General features: G+C 41.6%; 1 protein-coding gene across 1 annotated transcript in view; it reads right to left on the bottom strand.

The window, feature by feature from the left end:
* LOC127046996 (tetraspanin-36-like) overlaps positions 1–18,208 on the bottom strand; it is a 47,924-nt gene extending 29,716 nt beyond the window's left edge. Inside the window, exon 1 of the mRNA XM_050944783.1 lies at positions 17,938–18,208. Coding sequence (XP_050800740.1) covers positions 17,938–17,997 — 60 coding nt within the window. The 5' untranslated portion in view covers positions 17,998–18,208. The remainder of the gene's footprint in view (positions 1–17,937) is intronic.
* Positions 18,209–22,545: the final 4,337 nt, after the last annotated feature.

Here is a 22,545-nt window from a genome sequence, read left to right as displayed (position 1 = left end):
CTCTCCCAGCAGATGTCAGGGTGATGGAAGTTCCACATGAGAACCAGGGCCTGTGATCTCGAAACTTCTGTTAGTTGGTCTGGTGGTCTATAGCAGACACCCACCACGACATCACCCTTGTCGCTCTCGCCTCTAAACTTAACCCAAAGACTCTCAACAGGCGTTTCTCCAGTTCCATACTAGAGCTCTCAGCAATCACATTTTCAATCACTCTTACATCAATGTAACTCCTCTACCTTTTATCCCCTGCCTGTTCTATGACTCGCATCACAAAATCTGTTGACAAGCAGTGGATTGAAGACAGCCCAATAGCTCCAAAGAGGTATTTTACTATTACCGGACTTTGACGGGTTAGACCCCCGTTCTGGGGTGCGACCTGATGTACTGAGATTTCACTGAGCCTCTCTTGCTCAGCCAGCCAGGTTTCCCTCTCCCTGCTTTGCTGAATTAGGCTCTCCGGCCTCTTGCAGCACACACACACAGGTAGGGCCACACCCCACTGCAATCACAGAAGGAAATCAGTTCTGTGTGAGAGGACTCCCCCGGGCACTCATGTGCATGCCCCTTTTGGGAGATAAACCCAAAATAATACTGTCTTGCACTATACAGACAAATCTACACAGCGGAAGCTCATAAAAATCCACCCTCTTACTCAATGTGAAGAGAGATGTGCACAACTGCTTGCCCCCCTCCCCAGTTAGAAATTACATAAACTGGGTTTTATTATAAACAAGAAATAAGTTTATTAACTACAAAAGGTGAATTTTAAGTGATAAAAGAGATAGCAAACAGAACAAAGTAAATTACCTTAGTAAATAAACAAAACTCACAGACTGAGTTTAACACATCAGATAGGTAACACACAAATTTTCACCTTGAGTGATAAACAGACTGGCAGATTCTTAAAGCACAAGTTGCCTTGGCTTTCCCAGGTTCTCTTACGCAGGCTAAAGATCTTAGCCTGGGACCATCATTTCTCACAGTTCAGTCTTTGTTCCTCGGATGTTTTCAGGTGTGTTGTTGTATAGAGAGCGAGGACCCTTCATGTTGTCTTTGTCCCTCTTTTATATCTTCCCCCCACTTGCTGGAAAGCTTTTTTTGCTGTGACCTGAGTCAAACAGTTCCCATTGTATAGAGCTATTTGACCTGTGTCAAATAGTTCCCACTGTGTAGTGCTCTCTCTAAGAGGTTTCTATTGCACACAGTTCCTGGGGTAATCCTTACGCTTGTGTGCATTTCTTCAATCAGCCACTAACATTGTTTGGCCTCATCCAACATAGCATATTTGAAATACAGAGACACGGTCAATATTGCCAGCTTCAGATACAAAAAATGATATATACATACAAATTGGATAAACACATTCAGTAAATTACAACCTTTCCAATGATATCTTACAAGACTATATTGCATAAAGTATATCTTAGTTATACTATATTCATATCATAACCATGTTTCCATAAAGTATAAGGGGTGTACGTCACACAGACTTCTTGGCTATTGGCAGTTTCATACAACATTTTCCTCCATAAAGAACTTGTTTTCCTTTTGTCACCTCTCAGTGACCCACAGCAGAAGGCAGGATGCATTGCTCTTTCTGATTCTGTTCGTGCTCTGTGGTACTGTCAATACACACATGCTCCAAGTGCAGTTTTACTGTTCCTTAGTCTGCTTCCCAGCAGATTTTTGATTGCACTCCCAGGACTTGATTCGCAGAACTTCAGTGATGGCCTAGCTCTGCTCTCATTGCAGTCAATGGGAGCTGCACCATGGGAGTCAATGGAAGCAGAGCTAGTCCAGCATTCTGTACTTCTGAAAAATCTCACTCTGATTCTCTGCCTGCCTTAACATCCTTTTACTCGTGTTTAAAAATCCATCCATTTTTTCCTGTGCTGCCTCGAGCTTTTTCCTCGAGCACTTCCTTTGCAGTCTATGGCTGCCTGAAGCACTGATTCTGTTGTGTCACAATGCCTTCCGGTTTCTTAATTTTCGGCTGCCAATTCCTTCTTAGCAGCGTCACTTCTGGGGCATTGTTTTCACCATGCATATTCCCCTAGAGTCTGCAGGCATATCTTCATAAACCCCTCTGTTTCCCTCTCCCACAGTATGCCATTCCTGATAGCTATAAGCTCCATCACATCAGGTAGCTTTGTGTGAGTCAGGGTTACCCTCTCCAATAGCTATTGCAGGACCATTTGGCGTTCTCACATCTTGGCTGTACATCCCCCTTGTACACAGCAGATTATTTTCCGTTTTCCTATCTTAAATTTGAATTCTGCCATCTGGGATGGACATGGTGCCATAAAGTGCTTGTCCTTGACACATCTAGGACATTCCTTCCCAAATGCTGAACTTAGCGTTCTCCAGGGTGGGATGTGACCCACTGTACTCCCTGCAAGTGATCTGAGTTCTGACTTGCTAGAAATACAAGCTTGTGTGCCTTCAGTGTGCCAATCAAACAGACATGCAGGATTACTGCCATTTAGAGCAGAGCAGATTTGACTCCCCACCATGGCTTTGGACCCTCGTGGACAGACAGGTGATGCATTCCTGCTCCCTCCAACCCTGTAGCTCAGACAGGTGATGCATAGCTGCAGGGTGCAGGGAGCAGCTAATGACAGAGCAACCTTCAAGGCAAGGGGAACTTCAGACAGCAGCATGGGGAAGGTCATCCCAGGGGTTTGCCAGGAGGCACATGGATTTGTCCTGCTTTCTCTGTAGATCCTTAGCCTGCAAACCTTGTGAATCCTATCAGATGCACATGCTCCAGCTTTTTTCATCAACTTTTCCTATGGTTTTTCCCCAGGATGGGATCATCAGGACCTAAGAATCGAATTTAGTTTCCCCACAACTAGCAGTGGGGGGGGGGAGGAGAAAGTAGGGTGTGTAGAATGAATGATATTAAGCTCAGACATTTAGCAATGGTTGGTTTGCGGTTTGAGAGTCCTAATCAGCACTCCTGACTTTGCACTGGCAGTTTCACTGGAGATTTACCTTTGACATCATGCAAATAACCAACCAAGATCAATCACTGCCGAAATCTTCATTAAACCTCAGTCCCCTCATTTAAAATGTACAGTAGAAAGGTAACTGAAAAAAAATCTTATTGAGCCTATTTGTACAAAAGCATGAAGGACTCTTCAGACCTTCAAAGCACATTTCTTAATTTATCAGTCATTCTGTGCAAACAAGGCACAGGTTTCAGTTGGCCTGGAAAATATGCCCTTCCACAACTGACCAGGTGCAGTAGGTGGCTGTTTTTCTTTTCCCTTGCCTGCCTCAAAAGCAACAAGTCATGGCCACAGGGTTGTGTGAAATCCAGGTTGATTTGCAGGAGCAAACCCAGATGTTTTCATTATTTTGTAACTTCTGTGTCAGAGGTTTTACATCACTGGAAACCTGTTCTGAGACTAGAAACACTAGGCTCTAAATTCACTAAAAGCTATTAACTATTTTCAAAAGTTAAAAGTGAAGCGGTGAGAGCTTCAGAGGTTTTGTTACAGCTCTTAGGAGACACTGAGCTATAGGACTGGCCCTAACACTGATGGGCTAGCTCTGGCAAGGATGGCTTGTTGCTCTAGAGGTCCGATTCTTGATTAGGGTGTGAGAGTGTGGATTCACATCCCAGTGGGTTAACAGGAAAAAAATCTTTGCCAAACACACTTAATGGTAGAAGCAACCTATCTATATTAGGTACTTTTACAGCAAACACAAGCATCTGAGTGCTGTAAACAACTGCATGTATAAAGTGATTGTACTTCAGTTAGGGCCCGGTCCAAAGCCCATTGACTCAATGGGAGCCTTTCCATTGACTTCAATGATCTCTGGATCAGGATTTTGGTGGACGGTTGGACAAAGAGTGTTCTGCAGGGGCATGCTGGAGAGAACTAAGGATATCAAGCTGCCTCTGTAACACCATCAACACAAGCCCTCCTTATCTGATCATATCACAAGGGCAGTTTGTTAGTTGTGAAATCAGTAGCCTTATAATAAAAATTACATGCCCCACTGTTTGGTCCTGCTACATATGCTTCCCTGAAAGTCAGTTAAGTTCTGCTCCTTGCTTATTTCCAATTCTAAATTTCCCACAAAGCAAAGCACAAACTTTGATGTACAAGGAGCTCAAGGCACTTTACAAAGGTATCATCAACTTCATTTTATTGATAGAGGAAAGAAAGCATAGAGAAGCCTGGAGCAAACTGTGCAAAAGTGCTCACTGATTTTTGGGAGTTTCCATTTCTTGGATGGCCAGCTTGAGGTATCTGGGGTCTCAATTTCATAAATACTGAACTCCTGCATCAACTTTTACTTCAGGTGGAGCTGCAGATACCATTTCAGATATAAGGCCCCCAGGTGTCTCAAGTCTGACATCTAAACAAAGCTAGTGGCACTCAAATTCACTAGCCGCCCTGAGTTTAAGTGGCTTGCTGAGAGCCATATAGTGAATCTATGGCAGAACTGGCAATAAAATCCAGGTCTTTAGACTCCTAGTCCAAGGCCCTTCCCACTAAGGTGAACTGTTCCCCAGATCACTGCCCCACTAGTTTTAGCAGCCTCTTGGCTAAGCCACAGAACAAACCCTGGAGTTCTACATTCAAATTATGTGTAAAATGGAGTACAATCAACCGCACTTGTGCAGTTAAAGATTGCACTCTTAGATAAAGATGGCCACCCCAAGTCAAGATTTTAAAATGTTTCACAGGAACAGTTTGCAAATCCCTACAAAACATTTACCCAATCTCGTCTGGTCCTAAAGTACACAAAACATTTTTTGTTCTCAGGCAGTCATGAATGAAAGGAACATTGTTACTGCACAACTGAAAGGAAAAAAAACAAACCCTTATCACTGTTGTATTCACAGGTTTTTTAGATTAAAGGTCTCAAGTGTTTCATGTACTAACCCTGAAAAGGTAAATGGGGTATTTAACGGTGACAACTCCATTAGCAAGTGCTGAAACAGGACAGCAAAGAATCAACATCACTCCAACTGTCACAAGGAGCTTGACACATTCCCATCCACAATTTGCTCCAAATTTTCTTTTTACTCTTTTGAGCTACTGGTATGTATAAGGACTGGAGAAGGGCAGAGTACCTATCTTTAAAAAGAGGAACAAATAGGACCCATGGAATTATAGACCAATCAGCCTAACTTCAATACCTGGAAAGATACAGGAATAAAGTATAAATGATCAATTTGTAAGCACCTCAGGGATCACAGGATTATAACGAATAGTCATGATGGATTTATCAAGAACAAATCAGGCCAACTCAACCTAACTTCCTTCTATGAGGGTGTTACTGGCCTAACGGATAGAAGGGAAACAACAGATGTGATATATCTTAATTTTAGAAAGGCTTTTGACACAGGCTCACATGACATTCTCATAAACCAAATAGGGAAATGTGGTCTAGATGAAATTACTAGATACAAGACCAGACTCGAGGAGTAGTTATCAGTGGTTCGCTGTCCAACCAGCGGTGCATATCTACTGGGATCCCCCAGGAGTCAGTCCTGGGTCTGATACCATTCAATATTTTCATTAATGACTTGGATAATGGAGTGGAGAGTATGCTTATACAATTTCCACATGACATCACACTGGGAGGGGCTTCAATAATTTAAAGTGACTGACAACTTGGAGAACTGGTTTGAAATAAACATGATGAAACTGAATAAAGACAAGTGCAAAGGAAGGAAAAATCAAATCCACAGCTATAATATGAGGAATAACTGGCTAGGTCGTAATACTGCTGAAAAAGATCTGGGGGGGCTATAGTAGATCACAAATTGAATGAGTCAACAATGTGATGCAGTTGAAATAAAGGCTAATTTCAATCAGAGGTATATTAACAAGACAGTTGTATGTACGACACAAGAGGTAATTGTCCTGTTCTACTCAGCACTGGTGAGGTCTTAGCTGGAGTACTGTATCCAATTCTGGGCACTACACTTTAAAAGAAATGTGGATAAACTGGAGAGAGACCAGAGAAGAGCAACAAAAATGAGAAAATATTTGGAAAACTTGACTTACAGGGAAAGGTACAAAAAAAACCAAAAAAACAAAAACAAACCAAACCCCTGGGCATGATTAGTCTTGAGAAAAGAAGACTGAGGAGGGGCTTGATAACAGTCTTCCAATATATTAAGAGCTGTTAAAAGGGGACAGTAATCAATTGTTTTCCATGTACCTTGAAGATAGGACAAGAAGTAATGGGCTTAATCTGCAGCAAGGGAGATTTAGATTGGATAGTAGGAAAAACTTTCTAGCTATAAGAGTAGTTAAGTACTGGAATAGGCTTCCAAGGGAAGTTGTGGAATCCCCATCTCTGAAGGTTTTAAAAAATGTGTTAGAGAAACAACTGCTAGAGATACTCTAGGTTTACTTGGTCCTGCCTGAGCACAGGGCACTGGACTAGATGATTTCTTGAGGTCTCTTCAGTTTCTACAGTTGTATGTTTAAGAACTGCATCCCTTATTAAGCAAGTAGTATTTCCTCTGCTGTTGACTTCAAGAGAAGTAAGGCAGGACTTGTAATTGGTTAGCATTATTTCTATGAGACCAAGCGTACTTTTTGTATCATAACATTTAGTACTATTTAGCACATCTATTGTGCTTTTCAGCCAAGGATCTCAAAAAGGCTTTAATAAGGCAAGAAAATAATTTATCCCCATTCTTAGATATGAAGAAAGAGAGGTAGGAAGAAATAAGGATTTGCTTAAAGACAGACACTAAATCAGCCAGGGCTAAGCTGGGAACAGAACTCATGTTTCTTGCTATCTTGACCCATCCCTCTGACCATACTGACTCACTTAACAAAAGCAAATTCAACTGCCATTGTCAAAAGTCTCCTGCATGGTCCTTACTGTTCACTCAATTTTTAATCTGAAGCTCTTCTGGAAGATTTTTTTCAGAATCTCTCTGGTGTCTCGGAGTGAGGCGTTAGAGTAAGCTTTAGTCGAGCCTGCATTGCTCACACATCCAAACCTCTTCTGGATTTTGGCTGATGTTTTGGAGTATACAAAGAATGCAGGGTCAGACCCTAAAGGGACGCAAGGCACAAATCCTCTTAGCAAAAATAGCTCAGCTCCTCCATGAGGAAATATATTGGATTTATCAAGTGTAAAACACAAAGCACTTTCTCAGCTCTGGTTTGAAATTCAGTAATGTCAAGATGCCAGAAGGGTTCTGAGGCATTTTAACATTTCCCAGAACTTGTCATGTGAGCAGGGAAGCTGTTCACAAATGAAGCTTCCCTACCCTACCATTACTGAAAACTATCTGTGACTCACTATATGCTCTCACAGCCTTTCATAGGGCACTGATCAGCCTGCCAGCAAACATCTTAGAGTACGCTACAGAGTGAAAAACAAACAGCCTGCCACTTCCTAAAGTCTTGGAACTACAAAGGGCAAAGAGCAATGGAGTAAGCCAGAACTGAGTAGATAACCTATTCCGGGACCTCCTGTGCACTCCAAATGCCTGAAAAGTGACTGCGAAAATGACACTCTCACTGACCTGCAGGACACATTTGCTCTGGAAATCTAGCTGTGTTCTTTCTGCCTCTTACAGCACCACTAATAATAATTAGCCAAATTCTGGCCCAGGAATGCTGCAGTTGGGTTTTAGTGGACAGCTTTGGTGATGAATGAGGCAGAACAGAGCCCGCCTTGCTCTCCCATTGGCTCCTTGGTGCTGAGAAAGGCAAAAACATGCTTTTGTCAATAATGACTCAAATTCCCAGGGCAGCTCCACACAAAGAGCCGACCCATTCAAAATCTACCCAGGTGGATAGATCTACCCACATTGAAAGTGTCCACACAGAGCACAGTGCACAAAGGTGGAACTTTTGCAATCAGACATCTGACCTTACTAGCACTTTAATCAGCCCTAAGAACCAACTTTTGCAAGTTTTCCTTATTATCCCAAATAATTAGAAGGGACTTGTCAAGAAAATTAGACTTAGCCTCTGCCCCCACCTCGAGGAAGCCCCAGAGGAGTTAGGAATCTCCCATCACCAGGGCCGGCTCCAACCTTTTTGCTGCCGCAAGTGGCGAAGCGGGAAAAAAAAAAATAAAGTCGATCAGCAGCAGCTCAACTGTGCTGCTCCATTCTTCAGTGGCCGTTCGGCAGCTGGTCCTTCGCTCCCTCTATTCCTATTCAGCAGCAGCTCAAAGACGAAGAGAGGGACCGAGGGACCTGCGGCCGAATTGCCACCAAAGACCCGGACATGCCGCCCCAAGCACCTGCTTCCTTCACTGGTGCCTGGAGCCAGCCCTGCCCATCACACTCGCTGTCCATGTTGGGGAGAAGGGCTGGAGCTACATGGACTGAGGGGCAGGAGAAGCTATGCCAACCTCTACCCATACTCCCAGGAAGGGCCAGAGGAGGAAAGAACCTACCAACTCTTCCCACTACTTTGTCTTGGCTTGTGAACACTTTGGGGCAAGTACGGTCTCTAAGGGTACGGGTGTGACTGCAGCATGTGAAGTCATATCCAAGCTAGCTTTATTCTAGGTAGCAGGAGTACCAACAGTAATGAAGCAATGGCAGCACAGTCTGTACTAGCCCATAGAGACCCTAGGGAGACTAGCCCACACTAGCTGTGCTGTCATAGCTTCACTGCTGTTGGCACCCCAATTAGCGCAGGTACATCTGTAAGTGCTATAATCACACATGCCAACCGCAGCGTAGACATAACTCTAAGTGTATACGTGTTCAGAGCAACTGTGCCTCAATCTTGTTCGGGGCCTTCAGGGGATACAGAAATGTAAATAAAACTGTGATCTTCTCTGCAACTGCTTTAAAGTAGTGTAAAATGTCCTCTGGATACGAAATATTGATTTCTTAAAATTAGGTCTGTCAAGTGATTAAAGCAATTAACTGTGCTGACAAACAATAATAGAATACCATTTATTTAAATTTTTTTGGATGTTTTCCACATTTTCAAATACAATGATTTTAATTACAACACAGAATACAATGCTCACTTTATATTTATTTTAATGATAAATATTTGCACTGTAAAAAGAAAAGAAATCGTATTTTTCATTGAATTTAATACAAGTACTGTAGTGCAATCTCTTTACCAGGAAAGTTGAACTTACAAATGTAGAATTATGTACAAAAAAATTGCATTAAAAATGAAACAATGTAAAACTTTAGAGTCTACAAGTCCACTCGGTCCTACTTCTTGTTCAACCAATCGCTCTGACAAACAAGTTTGTTTACATTTGCAGGAGATAATGTTGCCTGCAAATGTAAATTTCTTGTTTACAATGTCATCTGAAAGTGAGAACAGGTGTTCGCATGGCAAAGTTGTAGGCAGCATTGCAAGATATTTACGTGCCAGATGTGCTAAAGATTTCCATGTCCTTTCATGCTTCAACCACCATTCCAGAGGACATGCATCCATTTTGATGATGGGTTCTGCTCGATAACGATCCAAATTAGTGCAGACCGAAGCATGTTCATTTTAATCATCTGAGTTAGATGCCGCCAGCAGAAGGTTGATTTTCTTTTCTGGTGGTTTGTGTTCTGTAGTTTCCACATTGGAATGTTGCTCCACACCCTATCCTGATCAAATTTTGGAAGGCAGTTCAGATTCTTAAATCTTGGGTCGAGTGCTGTAGCTATCTTTAGAAATCTCACACTGGTAGCTTGTGTTCTGTCAAATCTGCAGTGAAAGCGTTCTTAAAACAAACCACATGCTGGGCTAGGTTCCCTCTAAGCTGCCGAAGCCTGCCAGAGCTGCCGGCAAGAGGAGCTCCTCCCTTGCCCACCCCCCTCTCCCGGCCCCTCTGGAGCTGCCACACCCAGGGAGAGGCGCCTCTTCCCTGGCTCAGAGCTGCTGTGGTGAGAGAGGATTCAGGGGTATCCTCTCTCCCAACCAAAGCCCTGGGGCAGTCTGCACCCAAACCCCTCATCCCCAGCCCCACCCTAGAGCTCACACCCTCCTTGCTCCCCAACCCTCTGCCCCAGCCCTGAGTCCCCTCCTGCACCCCAAACTTCTCATCCCTGGCCCAACCCCAGAGCCCACAGCACCCCACACCCCAACTCTCTTCCTGAGCCCCCTCCCGCACCCCAAATCCTTCATCCTCAGCTCCACTCCAGAGCCCGCACCCCCAGAGCCCTCATCCCCCCACATCCCAATCTTCAGCCCCAGCCCTGAGTCCCCTTCTAGACTCCAAACCTCTCAGCTCCACCTCCAACACATGAATTTTGTTATGTGCACCAATATGAAGGTGATGTGTCACACATCATCTCCATATTGGTGCACATAACAAAATTAATTCTGCACATGGATGTAAAAAATTAGAGGAAACACTGATTCTGAGACATCATCCAAGATGGCTATAACATGAAATATATGGCAGAATGCAAGTAAAACACAGAGCAGGAGACATACAATTCTCCCACAAGGAGTTCAGTCACAAATTTAATTAACGAATTATTTTTTTAACGAGCGTCATCAGCGTGGAAGCATGTCCTCTGGAACGGTGGTCGTATGAAGGGTCATACAAACGTTTAGCATATCTGGTACGTAAATACTTTGCAATGCCAGTTACAAAAGTGCCAAGCAAATGCTTGTTCTCACTTTCAGGTGACTTTGCAAACAAGAAGCGGGCAGCACTATCACCTGTAAATGTAAACAAACTTGTTTCTCTTAGCAATTGGCTGAACAAGAAGTAGGACTGAGTAGACCTGTAGGCTCTGAAGTTTTACATTGTTTTGGTTTTTTGAACGCAGTTATGCAACAAAAAAAATCTACATTTGTAAGTTGTGCTTTCACGATAAAGAGATTGCACTGTAGTACTTACATGAGGTGAACTGAAAAATATTATTTCTTTTGTTAATCATTTTTACGGAGCAAATATTTGTAATAAAAATATAAAGTGAGTACTGCACACTTTGTATTCTGTGTTGTAATTGAACTCAATATTTGAAAATGTAGAAAAACATCCAAAATATTAAAAATTTCAATTGGTATTCTATTGTTTAACAGTGTGATTGAAACTGCGATTAATTGCGATTAATTTTTTTTGCATTAATTGCTGGAGTTAACTGTGATTAATCGAAAGTCCTACTTAAAATCCACCTCTCTGCCATGGAGCAAAAATGACCAATATTTTTCATGGCCAACAAAATAATTCAAAATCCCTTAAACACTAAATCCCTTAAGCAGCACTTAAACACTGTCCACAAAGTTATATTGATATAATTGCATATGCCGGTGTAGAAACAAGGAAATAAATCTGAAGAGCTATTGTCATTATGATCAACTTGGTTGGGACACTAGAATGGATTATTTCCTTCTTGAGAAAGACACACTTTAATACCAACACAGCTTATTGTAATCAACTCCATTTTAGCCTGAACAGTCAAAGTTATAAACAAATGAAAATAGCATCTTATAAGGGGAAGTGTTGGGCAACCTTAATAATAGGCTGTGCTAGCAGCTAATGAATAATGCAAACACAGGGACAGTAATGTTAGTTGTCCAAAGCAAAGTGTAGCTTATAACTCACAAACAGAGTGCAACACTTCCAGAAAACACCTCAGCGTTCATACCCTTAACCAAAGTTTCTTCCCTGCTATGAGAAGTCCCATTACAGTCAATGGATCAAATTCAGCCCTGAGTAATGTCAATGAAGTGTGAGTTGCACTCACTTCTCCCAGGGCTGAAAATGAGTTTATGTCAGAGTGAGTATAGGCTACAAGATCAGGTTGAAATTATGTTCAGGCAGCAGGTTTTCTGTAATGTAATATCTATTCTTAAACAAACTATTTTGTTCTACCTGTAATTAGCTGAGCAAAGCAAAGCCCAGCCCTCCACTCAACTCAACAGCATTTCTCTATCACAGGATATAGAATATCAGGGTTGGAAGGGACCTCAGGAGATTATCTAGTCCAACCCCCTGCTCAAAGCAGGATCAATCCCAAAGTAAGTCCCCAAATGGCCCCCTTAAGGATTGAATTCAACCCTAGGTATAGCAGGCCAATGCTCAAACCACTGGAACTATTCCTCCCCCTCTATCTGTTTCCCTGTATGTAATAGGATGACCAGCTGCAATTTTCAAAAGTTAATTCCAAAATTTCAGGGAACAGTCTACGTAACAATATTGATTTTGGTGAAAAAAACTCAGAAAACCAGAAAAGCCTGATTTCCACTAATATCAGGCCCATAGAGTGTCGATTTGATGCCGCGGGCCACTTCACTGCTCACGAAGTTCTGTGTGTTATCCAACATTTCCACTGCAAAGAAAGGGGGTGGGGGGAAAGAGAACTTGTCAGAGTAGGAAGTCAAGAGGCCCAGCTGTTTTGTGGGGACAGGCTGGAGTGAGGCTTGGCTGTGGGGATGGGTGGGGAAGGGAGGTGGTCCAAGAAGGAGCTTGAGGTTCAAGTGTGCGACCCTCTAGGAATAAAACAGAGAATAATTTGACCCTGACGTGCTGGTGATGTGTTAAATAAAGTGACTAATTAGAGCTGAGCAAAATTTTTCATTGAAAACTTTTTGGGGAGGAAAAATACAAATTGAGTGACACCAAAACATTTTGCAAATTCATGTCAGTTTCACCAAATTGTGTGGAACCCGCCTTCCCCTCAACCCAAATCCTGAGAAAGCCAACATTTTGTTTTGACATTTTTGAAACAAAATGTTTCAATGTTTCGAGTCAAAAACAACTTTTTTTTAAATTTCCTTCAGTTTTATACACTAAAGAAGAAAACTTACAAACTTTTAAAAATGCTCAAAATCTAAACACATTTAATTTTTGGTCAAACAAAATGTTTTGCTCAACCGAAACCAAAATTCTTTTTTTTACCTTTTAGCTTACAGAAAATTTTGAAAAAAATTCATTTCAGGTCAACCCAAAATGAATTTAGTTTTTGATTTTACAGACCACCAGTGAACTGAAAAATCAGTTCTTCCCACATCTCTACTCCTAATAATCTATTACTGGAAGGTCAAACATAGTCATAACAATAATTTACCTTCCCCTCCTACAGCACCTTTCATGAGAAGAGCTCAAAGTGTTTTAAAGACAGTGAACCTCACCAGACACCATGTGAGGTAGATCAACATTATCATTTCCGTTCACAAATGTGCATCTGAGGCAGAGAGAATTAAGATTAGCATTTTAAAATTTGGAACTATGTTCACAGGTGCTGGAACTAGAGGTGCTAGCGGTGCTCCTGCACCTCCTGGCTTGCAGTGGTTTCCATCCTATACAGAGTTTACAGTTTGGTTCAAGAACTCTCAGCACCCCCACTATACAAATTGTTCCAGCGCGCCTGGAACATTTCAGTCCATGGTTAGGCCGTTAAATAAGTGACCTGCTTTTCAGAGGTACTGAGCACACACAAGTCCCAATAAACTCCCCCTTCACAGTAGCAATACCTGTATGTGTTTTGACATCAGCATCTCCTGCAGGGGAGTCACTTAATACTGTATTTTTGGCAGGTAAGTAAAAGAGAAACTGATCTGTAATCTCTTTATTTGTAATAGTCACATGCAGACAGACATTACGATAATGATCTGGGATCTCATACAGGGCTTACTGCATTTTTTAAACAGCATTTCAGTTCACCTCTAAGCAATAATTCCTACCAAGGCATTGTACCTGCAGCCTCTATTATGTAGGCGTAAGATGAATTATTTCCCACAATCATTTTCAAGCTGTGCAGTTTTTCAGTGCTTGGGCAAGAGAGGTAATGCTTACAAGTGAATTGAAATGCTGTTTATAAATCTCAGTAAATTCTGTAGGATTTCTTAGATGATTATCAGAGATACATGTAATGACCAAACTATCCCAAATTAACATATTCTAAATGATGAAAAATCTGTTCCTCCTTCACCTATCTGCCAAAACCTGAATTCAAGGTTCTGCATTTCCCCTGCAGGAGCTGAAGTGACTAACACATACAATGTAATCATTAACAAGCTAGCATGTTAACCAAGTTACCCCAACCTCTTATCCAAACAAAACAGGTTGTCATGTTCTAACTAAAAGGCTGTGCCTAGGAATGAAGGGCTTTTCTGTGGCACTGTAATCTCACATGCTAGAAACCTGGAAGGAAACCCTAATAGCCAAAACTAGACTGAAGTTTATGCTTCTGGTAGTTATTTGAGTTCCAGTAAAGACAAACACCAGTGAAGGGGTACATTTGAGCGATATATAGTGTGTAGTTCCTCTCAAAGCAGGAGTAATTTCCATCTGCTCACAATGAAGTACTGCAGTATTTCCCTATGGTTCAAACAGGAAACAGCACACAGCAATCATAACTAACTGCACAGCAAATCAATAAAGGTTAACACTTCAATGGTTCCTACCTTACGCACTGTATGAAAACAGGACTGTAAAACTAGACACCAGATCAATGGGAGTTTCATGCACGCCTCTTCGGGACACACTTCGGCCTGTGAAATCCAAGCTTTGGTTTCCAGTGATGATCACAATTAAGGTATGAATGTTAAGAACTCAACAAGGAGAATTCTCCATCTCTTCCGTCCTTCCCTAATGTACATTCATCAACAGATTATTGCATTTTAACAAAGGGAGTTGAGTTCCTTCTGGTTTTGCCACATTTCAAGCCCTGAGCACAGCTCACCACAAGGGGTTTATTTCTGAAAAGCTCACTTCTGCAAATGAAGTGATCTATCCAGTTCATTTCTTTCAGTCTATTGCTGAATTACTCAAACTTTCCCATGTGGCAGGAAAGTCCCAAAAAACTAACTGGAATCTTTATTGCCATTAAATTATATTACTACAGTCAAACTCACATGAGTCTTATCCCTAAAAATAGAAGAGAATCGTGGCTGGAAGCTGTAGTTTCTATGTGGGATCTGAAAAGGGGGTGTAGTGGGGGGGTGGTTACCTGTCACAAATTTTACACCAAGGTCTTCTTGACTCACATTCATACAACCTGAACCATTTCCCTCCCACCACCTGTTATTTTCCTGACTAATACTTTCAAAAATACATCATGTATTGTTTGTAAGGCAAACATTGGCAGCTGTACTCTGGCTATTCAAACATCTTTGTATATGATGAGAAAATCATAAGCCTGAATATTCTTATGGAACATGAAGGCTGAAGTGCCCCTGGAACTGATATACCCATAGAGGAGTCCAGTACTCCAGCTGCCATTAGACCAACTGTATAACAAATCCAGCTATACTTTTACTTCTTAGTTTTTAGCAGCAATTTTACCTTCAGAAACACTAAGACAAACTACTATATGGTTCTAAAAGTAAACACAATTTTTTACCAGGGCCGCCCGGGGGGGGGGGGGGGGGCGCAAATGGGACAATTTGCCCCAGGCCTCGGGCCCCCAGGGGCCCCCCACAAGAATATAATATTCTATAGTTTTGCAACTTTTTTTATGGAAGGGGCCCCCGAAATTGCTTTGCCCCAGGCCCCCTGAATCCTCTGGGCGGCCCTGTTTTCTACTCACAAACTTAGCAGATAGATAACTAAATCATACTACTCTATGAAACCACTTCAGCAAGGAATTTGTACACAAGTACAGCATGGTTAACCAGAGTCTGGTTAACCATATGTTTCTTTAATTGGTTGGCTGAAAGTCCTGGTTAACCAAAAGTGGTCATGTCCTCTAACACAATGTGCACAATTCATTGCTCCCTCATTCAGCCAACCCTCCATTTAGTTAAATGGTTTTGATGTTGCAACCTGTACAGTTCATTTATATGTGTCCAATAACCATTTAGGAGCTGCAAGACTAAGGAAGCTGCCAGCGCACTGGTGCTACCTGAGCATATTTGCACACTTCAGAAACTTAAACACTTAATTGGATCCTCTTAATATCATGCATTCGTCTGGGGTTCAGGAACTAAATGTTCTCCATACAAAGTCAAAAAAACACCTGGGATGTAACATTTCGATCTACATCTGAACTGTGTGTCCAGTTCTGGGCTTTTGGTTCAGGTCTGCCTGTCTCCACAAAATAACCATTCAATTAATTTCATTTGCATGAAATGAGCAAGTGTGATACACTGAAACTTCTAAGTTTCATATTGAAACTAATTTAAGAAAGCCCAAAAATCAATGTATTCAAAAAGCTGTGGGAGCTATGGTGCTAGACACACTCCAGGATCAGCAGAGTCCAAAAATCAATGCCAAATGAACAGTGAAACTTGCATTTTTACATTAAAGTGCTTCCAGCATTAACACATCTGAACTGCTTCACTGCTGGAGAAGAAATGAAGTGCAGCAGCAGGAACCACAAAGCGGCATATGAAGATTTTTGTCTGCTTTTCTTAGCTTGTAGAGTGTGCTGCAGGGGCTCTCCAGACATTTCATTCCATTCACCATTTTATAAGAATGAAATCCTCTCATGGACCTGCTTTCCCTTCCATCATCCCATTCTGTTTATTGCTTGGCTCTCAGACCACCAGAAAGGAGTTCATCGATCAGAGTTTGAGTACCGTGTATACTTTGGGTCTAATTCTCCTTGTAATCTCCATTAACTTTTAGTGTTATACAGTCTATAGCACAGCAAATCAGTTCTCATTCCAGCCAGCAGAGAGGAGCGTAATGAAATGGCTAGCGTGTATGGATACCAATATCATTGCAGTAGTAATGGATAAAATAATATATGCGATGTTATAATATCCTCACCGGTTAAATATTTCTTCTTTAAAACTAATCAGTCAAAATCTTTCTTCTTTGAGTTTAGAATGAATCAAAACTCAGTTATATTGGTCTGAATTTCATAAAAGAGCACAGCATTTTGTTTTCTATTAAAAAACAATTATTTTACAAATTCTCACAAATCAAAAGTTCATTTTAAAGAAAAACTTTGTGATAGCATTTAAAGCAAGAGATTAATAAACATGTTAACTACAGATAAAGTCATGAACAAACATATATAATTTTTCAAAGACTGAAACACATTACTTACCTAAAGATTTTAAGAGAATAAGAAACTTTGTGCCCAGATCTGATCTCCCTTACACTGAAATAAATAGAGTGTAGCTAATACTAATGGAGTTACACCATAGTACAACAAGCATTAATTAGAGAAAGCCCTATCTATGGCCAACATTCCAGGGAGGAAAGTCTGGTTCCCACCTGGCAGTTCACCCCCAGCCTGTAATATCACAGAATATTCAGCTGGAGCTATGCTGCTTTACACCAGATGGGTATGTGGCCCCCTAACTCTCTGGTGTCCTCACACTGTATTTTTCATAAAATCTCATTTTGTTACCTACAGCTCTGATATGGAATCTCTAGCTTACTACCCTGGGGTGACCAGTTCTGGGCAGAGGCAGAAACCACTTGCCTTTAGTTAGCATTTTTCATTGTCTTTACATAGTCTCTTATGCTTGGTTTCACTAATAAAACTACTTTTAAAAGTTTAGTTGGAAAAATAAAAGTTATGTGTACGACATTACATTAGTAAGTTTGTTTCCTTGCTGTGAGAAAAAAAGTAGATCAATGGAGTTAAATGTGTATTTCCATACCAAATCCCCCTTCAGTTCCTCTTTAAGGCACATCTGCTTTGTACTGACGCTCACTCATTGCTCTCTGATCTTTCCTTAATTTGCCCAGTAAAAACGGACAGTTCATCACATTAGTGTTAACACTCTCAAGGCAGTAATAAGAAGTAATAATTCATAACAATTAAGGTTGTTTATAGAGCATCTAGCATACTAAGTTCTTTACAGTAAAAGAAGTACAGATACCGGCCCCAATCCTACAGTTCGGACTCAGACAAATCTCCCCATCAGCTTCAGTAGGGAGTTTTGCCTGAGTAAGAACTGTAGGATCAGCCCCAGAACATCTGAAAACATCTGTAGTTAAATCAGTTCAGTGAAAAGAGAAAGGGGTGAGGACTGTTACAGGAAGCCAGTAGTGGCAGCAGCCAAAGGACGGTCAGGGAAAGTTACCAGACTAAAGGTTCGTCCATCAAATTACCCAAAAGATGAGGCTGAGCAGCAGCAGCACTGTCTTGGAGGTGATCACGCCACAGTCCATGTTTCCTGTTGGCCTTGCAGTCGAGCTTTTCGTAGAAAGATCTGCTGGCTTCTGCTGCCTATTCAGCAGAGTCTGTGTGTGTCAGATTTCTCTACGCTTCTCTCCCACGCATCTCAGCTTCTTATCTGAGCCTGCTCAGCGATCATATGATTTGCAACTCGCTGGACCAGTCACATGCTCCTTAGCGTACAGAGCAAAACAACATCTTACTGTAGTGTCCTCTTGTTACTGTATGTAGCGTCTGTCTGTCTAAAAGAGATGACCGTAAACTCGCTAAACTAGCTCTGCAGCTACAACTAAGTAGCTTACCATATAAACACTAATAGCAGTCCCATCACAACATAACCCTTGCCAGCATTACCACACTTGCAGGGGTGGATCAATACTAAACAAAGCTCAAACCTGTAACAGAACTTTTAAGGCCATCCAGAAAGCCTCTCCCTCTGAGCCAAGTCGCCACTTACATGCAGCCAGCCATATGGGTTCTTGTCCTTCACCCACTCTTGAGTCTGTGATCTTCCTGAGTGAGACACAGGTGGAACTTAGGGTGACCAGACAGCAAGTGTGAAAAATAAGGACGGGGTGGGGGGTAATAGGAGCCTATATAAGAAAAAGACCCCAAAATCAGAACTGTACCAAAATCGGAACTGTCCACCCTACTGGAACTGGACCTCTTACCTCTTAAAGGGGCCAGTCACCATATCACAGGTAATACCCCTTTAAATATTTTGTGATCCCTGTAGCGATGCTCACTGCATTATATGTTTTACAAGTTGCCAGAAACCAGTCAGAGTAGCAGTATCTATGAAGTAGGGCTTGCATGTTTGTTTATAACAGCCACAGTTCTTTGGGATCCAGATATATTTGGGAGCAATATTACCATTTTTATCCTTTTCCTTCTGTGCATCCGTCCCTCATCCTATGTGTTTATTTCTCACACCTTTGTGATGGTTAGGATGGTTAAACATTGGAATAAATTGCCGAGGGAGGTTGTGGAGTCTCCATCTTTGGAGATTTTTAAGAGCAGGTTGGACAAACACCTGTCAGGGATGGTCTAGATAATACTTAGTCCTGCTATGAGTGCAGGGGACTGGACTGGATGACCTCTCGAGGTCCTTTCCAGTTCTGAGTCTATGATTAGCCTTTTTCACAACTGCATCACATTGTGAATTCGTATTCAGTTTGTGATCCATTGTAACCCACATATTCTTTTCAGCATTACTACTACCTAGCCAGTTATTCACTTCATTTTACAGCTGTGCATTTGATTTTTCCTTCCTATGTGTAGTACTTGCACTTGCCTTTACTGAAATTCATCCTCTTGATTTTTCTCTAATTTGTCAGTCTTTTTGAATTCTAAGCCTGTCCTCCAAATTGCTTTCAAGCCCTTCCTGCTTGATGTCATCCACAAATTTTATAAGCATATTCTCCAAATCATTAATGAAAATATTGAAGGGTATCAGACCCAGGACTGACTCCTTTGAGACCCCACTAGATACACCCAGCCTCCCAGTTGGACAGTGAACCATTGATAACTACTCTTTGAGTATAGTCTTTCAACCAGTTGTGCACCGACCTAATAGTAATTTTATCTAGCCCACATTTCTCTAGTTTGCTTATGAGAATGTCACGTGGGACTGTGTAAAAAGGCTTATTGAAATCAAGATATAGCACATCTACTGCTTCCCGCCTATCCTCTAGGAGAGTAACCCTGCCGAAGAAGGAAATTAGGTTAGCTTTGCATGATTTGTTCTTGACAAATCCATGTTGTCTCTTCCTCATAATAACCCTATTATCCTCTAAGTTCTTGCAAACTGATTGTTTAATAATTTGTTTCAGTATATTTCCAGGTATTGAAGTTGTATGAATGGTTTATAATTCCCCTGGTCCTCGTTGTTCTTTTTAAAGATAGGCACTATGCTTGCCCTATTCTAGTCCTCTGGGACCTCACCCCATCCTCCATGAGTTTTCAAAGATAATTGCTAACGGTTCTGAGATTGCTTCAGCTAGTTCCTTAACTACCCTAGGATTAATTTTATCCAGTGTCAGAATGAACAAATCGGAGCCATAGCCACTGTCAATCAAAGAAGCCCTCTTCTGCAGCCAGCGCTGTGTGCCAGTCTAAAAAGCCCCCTTCCGTGACAAAAGACTTGGATGTCCCCAGCCAGGACTGTTCCAATTTAAGATTGCCCCCACTGTCATATCAGTTGACTTCAGCATTGCTTTGATTGAGAGCATATATTTCACCATATCCAGCTCCTTCTGTTGCGACATTTTCACCGCACTCCATTGTGGTGGATCCTTCATCTTAAATCAAGATTGGATCTTTTTCTAAAAGATATGGTCTAGTTCAAACAGGAATTATTTAAATGGCCTGTGTTATGCAGGCAGGCAGAGTAGTGATCCCTTCTGGCTTTATAATCTGTTAATTATGAATCATTGATCATCACTGTAACTAGGTGTAATTACCTCATCATGCTGATTATCCAATGTCCACCCAGTAACTTTTTGTATATAGTTGCAGACATCTCCAGGGCATCAGGAAGTTGGACTTCAATGGTGTGAACTGTGATGGAGAATCAGTTGTATCCAGTTGTGACGGATTTGACACTGCTCTGTAATAAATGTATGAATACCGTATGATGACCTGGCTACTGAGATGTTTACTGTATAACTATATTGGTTTAGTTCAATAGGGGGTTGTCAGGAAAAACAAGCAGGAAGGGAAAGACTGGCTCAAGATTAGCCACTTCTCAGCAAACGCATGAGACTTAAGAGACAATGCCAAGACAGGAAAAGGCCTGTGAGCACAGGAGATCGCAAGGACTCTATCAGGTTTATGACATGCACTCTCTTAAGAGAGGAGACTAGTTACTGGACAGATCCAGGCTGAGACACAGAGACCTGCTGTGACATCTGAAGAAGTTAGGCCTGCCTAGGTTACCATCAGGAGATGCTAAGACTTTAAGTAAGATAGACATTGTGTGCAGGCTGTTTGTTGTTTTAAAATCCTTTTTTTTCTAAATTTTTGTTCCTACTGTTAAAATTAACAATGCCTGGGTTTAAGAAAGCCATCTGGTCACTCTATTCATCACTGGTCACTGATTCAAGAAACGAAGAATCACAGATGCTCAAACTCACATGGATCTGCTGGGTTAGGGTAAACATGGTTGATACACTGTAGCCTAGAGTCTGGTCTAAGAGTGGGAGCCTCAGGGCCGGCGCTTCCATTAGGTGACCCTAAGCAGTCACCTAGGGCGCCAGGATTCGGGGGGCGGCATTTTGTGCGTTCCCCATGGGGCGCACAGGAGTTTCCGGTTCTGCTCCCGTCACGCCACCAAAGGACCTTCTGCTGATGTGCCGCGGAAAACAGCAGAAGGCAGTTGAGCAGCTCAATGACTGCCGCTGTCGCCTGCGGCATCTCGGCAGAGGGTCCTTCTTCGGCAGCACGATGGGAGTGGAACCGGAAGCTCCCGCACGCCCTGTGGGGAGTGCACAAAATGCTGCCCCCTGAATTCTGCTTAGGGCGCCAGAAACCCACCCCAAGATATGTAAAGGCATGATGCCTGACACTGGTGGGGGTACACTCAGAGAAACCAGAAAGGGGCAAAGATACAGCTAGCCCTGCAATCATGACACCAGTCATCATGACATTGGATCTAATACACACTCTGTGGATTGGGCACCTCTTCTCTATCTGGCTTTTAAAGAAACTTCTGAAGAAATGAAGCCTGGATATTTTTCTTAGAACTGGATGTTGTCCATAATGAAATCTGACCATAATAATGTGACATGTGCCTCTGGGTACCTAGCATGCCTATCCCAGGCTCTTGGGGCATGCAGATCCCTCCACTTGACTTCTTTCTCATGCTAGGCAAATCAGCTTTTGCAGAAGAATTAAAGAGACATGAATAACCCTAGAAAGGAGGTCAGGAATAAGGCTGATTCCAGAAAATAAACTCTTTGCTGAAAGTAGGGGGAAACCCAAGCAACCAAACTCAGACCTGGGTACCAATATTTCCAAAGTTCGTTGTTGTTCAGATTCTGAGTCTTGGCTCAGGCCAGTTGCTGTCTGGAAGCCATCGCTATTGAAGTGATTATTATTAATAATTTATATCATGATTACTTTAATAATAAGAAAAACCATTGCAACAATTTCACTTTTCCTTGAAATGCAGCAAGTTGAAATATTAGAAAAGAAAGGAAATTAATAGAGCTGTTTGAGAACCAGAATTTCTCTTTCGTGGGAAATTCCATGATTTTGAAAAGAAAAAAAAATGTACCAAACAGGAAAAAAAAAGTCAAATTTTGAAAATTCCTGACACTTTTTTTGAAAAAAAAAAATCATTTTAGGTCCATTACAATGTTTAAATTTTGATTTTTTTGTTTTATGTTTTATTTTATATCAAATTTTAATTTACATTATTTTTATTTTATTTTATAAAATATGTAAATATAAAATAAAAGAGAAAATACATTTCTAAAAGACATTTAATCAAAATTGATGTGTTCCTGTGGAACATTTCAGTTTCAATGAATCACTGTTTT

The sequence above is a fragment of the Gopherus flavomarginatus genome, chromosome 3 (assembly GCF_025201925.1).
Source record: "Gopherus flavomarginatus isolate rGopFla2 chromosome 3, rGopFla2.mat.asm, whole genome shotgun sequence".
Classification (NCBI taxonomy): domain Eukaryota; kingdom Metazoa; phylum Chordata; order Testudines; family Testudinidae; genus Gopherus; species Gopherus flavomarginatus.
This window is presented reverse-complemented; position numbering and strand designations above follow the sequence as displayed.